General features: G+C 38.0%; 1 protein-coding gene across 1 annotated transcript in view; it reads right to left on the bottom strand.

The window, feature by feature from the left end:
• Positions 1-3005, bottom strand: part of LOC106534650 (neurofibromin) — a gene marked incomplete at its 5' end in the record, with an annotated part of 25342 nt that overhangs the window by 1355 nt on the left and 20982 nt on the right. The window contains 1 exon segment of the mRNA XM_014031350.1: positions 1628-1844. Within this exon segment, the coding sequence (XP_013886804.1) occupies positions 1628-1844 (217 nt within the window).

The raw sequence follows: 3005 nt of genomic DNA, 5'->3' as shown, positions 1-3005 counted from the left end.
CATTAGAGAAGAACCGTCCAGAAGACCTACACAATTTTTTTCTTTTTGATTTTTACCTGGATTACTGACATGCATCAGGACAAGACAAATAATCTTACACATTCTGAAAACAAGATGATTATTCTTACACAATCAGTTCTTGTTTAGTAAATCAGTCTCAAAACAAGATCAAAAAGACTTTTTGGCTGATATAAGATTTTAAAACTTGGTAAGACGGACAGTTTTTGCAGTGTACCACAAATTACTCAAATTAATTTGTAAAGACTAATATGTTGTCTTTTTTTAAGACTAAAACTAAACAATTTTTTAAATCTTTCGTCGACTAAAACTCGACTAAAACCATTAAATATAGAAATCTGATCGTGGCACCTGAAAATAAGATCCCTCAGAAAAAAGAACAGCTGGGCTCTCTGGGGCTGACTGTTAAAAAGAGCATACAAAATCTGGGAGTCAGTTTTGATTCAGATCTGTCACTAGATAAACATGCCAAAAATCTAGTTACCTCATGCTATTTCCAACTCTGTAACATTTCTAAACTTCGCCCCCTCCTGCCTGCCTCTGACCTGGAAATGGTAATCCATGCCTTTATCTCAACCAGTCTCGACTACTGTAACAGTCTGTTCACCTGCTTAAATCAGAAACAATTTAACCCGCTTCAACTTGTTCAAAACTCTGCTGCTAGACTTCTAACTTCAACATTTAAATTCTCTCACATCTCCCCTATAATATCAGACCTCCACTGGCTACCTGTACAATTCAGACTCAAGTTCAAAATCTTGGTTCTCACTTTTAAAGCTCTACATGGCCAAGCGCCAAATAACATCTCCGGTCTTTTCTCGCCTTATAACCCCAGATGCAACTTGCGCTCACAAGACCAGAGTCTTCTGTTGGTCCCCCGTACTCGCTTCAAGACCCGTGGTGACTGTACTTTTTCCTCAATGGCTCCCAGACTGTGGAACGCCCTTCCGCCCTATCTAAGATCTCTTGATAACACTGACTCCTTTAAAAAAACAACTAAAAACACACTTTTTCACTTAAGCATTACACTGAATACATTCAACACATCACAACTTGAGTTTATAAGCCCTGACTAACAATCATGTGTGTTATTCCGGTCTAGTATCCATCCCCTCCACCTATAAGAGTGAGAGATAAATTGAACTCCTTTTTGTTTTTGTTTCAAATATTGAATGTATAATTTGAACAGTTGTTGTGATATATTTGCTTTTTCTTTCTGACAATGGATGTACAGCACCTCATGAAATCCTTTTCTGTGAAAGGCGTTACATAAATAAACTTTTACTTACTTACTAAATGACTAAAACTGACTAAAACTAAGAAGTATTTTTGTTCAAAAGACTAAGACTAAAATTAAAATGGCAGTGAAAAACAACACTGCTACAAACCCAGAGTTTGTGTTAAGGTTGATTTTTAGCTACTACCCAATAAAAGAATGAATCAAACTGAACAAATAATTTTCTACTATTGACAACAAACAGGAACATATTTATTTTTCCTCACATCTACAATCTGAGTGCAGACCATCTTTGTGTTTACTGAGAACTGTGTTCCAGAGTGGTTTCAGTCAAACATTGTGCTGTTGTTTGAGTCAGAGTGCATGTTTCACCTGGTGAGTGCTGTGAGGTGGCCAGTGAGGTCATGGAGTTGGACAGGTTTAGGTTGGCAGTGATGCTCAGCTGGCTCTGGCTGGTGGGGGGGTATGGTGAGGTGGGGGTCCGTAGTTGCTCCTCCCCTCGCTCCTCATCGGCTGTCGGTAAGTAACTGTCAATCAACGCCTCCAGAAACTTGACGATGAGCTCAGCGTAGTCTGGGATCTGTGTTTGCTGTCAGAACAGAACACAGAAAGCTTTCTAAGTTCAACAGAACTGGATTAAACCCTGGTTGAAACTGTTAGTGGAACTGAACCATATGATCAACAAAACAACAGACAGAACCTACAACAACACACTAAAACAACAGGTCCAATCTATAAACAGTGTGTTCTGCAGAACCTGGACCTAATAACCTTTTGAAGCCAGATCTAAGAGTGGAATCTTTCGGTAACACACCCACAGAGAAGTGAAGTATTCTGCATGTACACACAGCCAGCTCAAATACTTTTTACTCTTACTTAAGTAATTTTTTGGAGGGATACTTCTTACTTTTACTTGAAGTAGTATATGTTGAAGTAGTACTATTCTTACCCGAGTACAGTATTTGGGTACTACAGTATATCCACCTCTGCTTGAGGGTAAATCATGCTTCTTAGTTTCTGCCATATTAATTATTTCCTTGATGTCTGTTTTCATAGTTTTTTGTGTTCCCCTTCTTGAATATTTTTTCTACCATGATCTACTGTGACTGTCATACGCGGTTTGTCTCCTGAATAATTATCACTCTTGCCATACTGATTTGTTCATTTGTAGACTATTTGGTTTCTTAGTTTATCCTTGTATTGTTTCTTGTGCATTTCTATTTAGTCCTTCTCATTCTTACTGAAACCCGGTTCAGAACAGATGTGGCAGTTCTTTTCCGTTCAGAACTATCACACCAACTAAGGTTCAACAGGTCATTGATGGTCTAAGCTCTGGATGCAGTGTTGGCCCAGATGGTCAAGAGATCAAGTTTTTAAAGTTTTTTTGTGATTTGTTTCATTTATCTTTTGAAAATGGTCAAACCCCAGCATCCTGGAAATGTGCCAGAGTAACCTCCATCCATAAAGGGGGTGACCCTACAGACATTATTAATTATGGGCCTATCTCCATTATTAACAGCATGGCAAAATATTTTAAAAAACATTCTTAATTATCGAAATTTCTTGATGAGCATAATGTGTTATGTTCACATATCAATTTGAATTTAGTCCAAATTATTCAAATATCACTGCTCTTCTTAAAGTTACTAATAACATGGCAATATTCACTCACCGGCCACTTTATTAGGTACACCTGTCCAGCTGCTCGTTAACACTTAATTTCTAATCAGCCAATCACATGGCGGCAACT

The sequence above is a fragment of the Austrofundulus limnaeus genome, unplaced genomic scaffold, assembly GCF_001266775.1.
Source record: "Austrofundulus limnaeus strain Quisiro unplaced genomic scaffold, Austrofundulus_limnaeus-1.0 Scaffold1234, whole genome shotgun sequence".
In the NCBI taxonomy this organism is placed as follows: Eukaryota; Metazoa; Chordata; class Actinopteri; order Cyprinodontiformes; family Rivulidae; genus Austrofundulus; species Austrofundulus limnaeus.
This window is presented reverse-complemented; position numbering and strand designations above follow the sequence as displayed.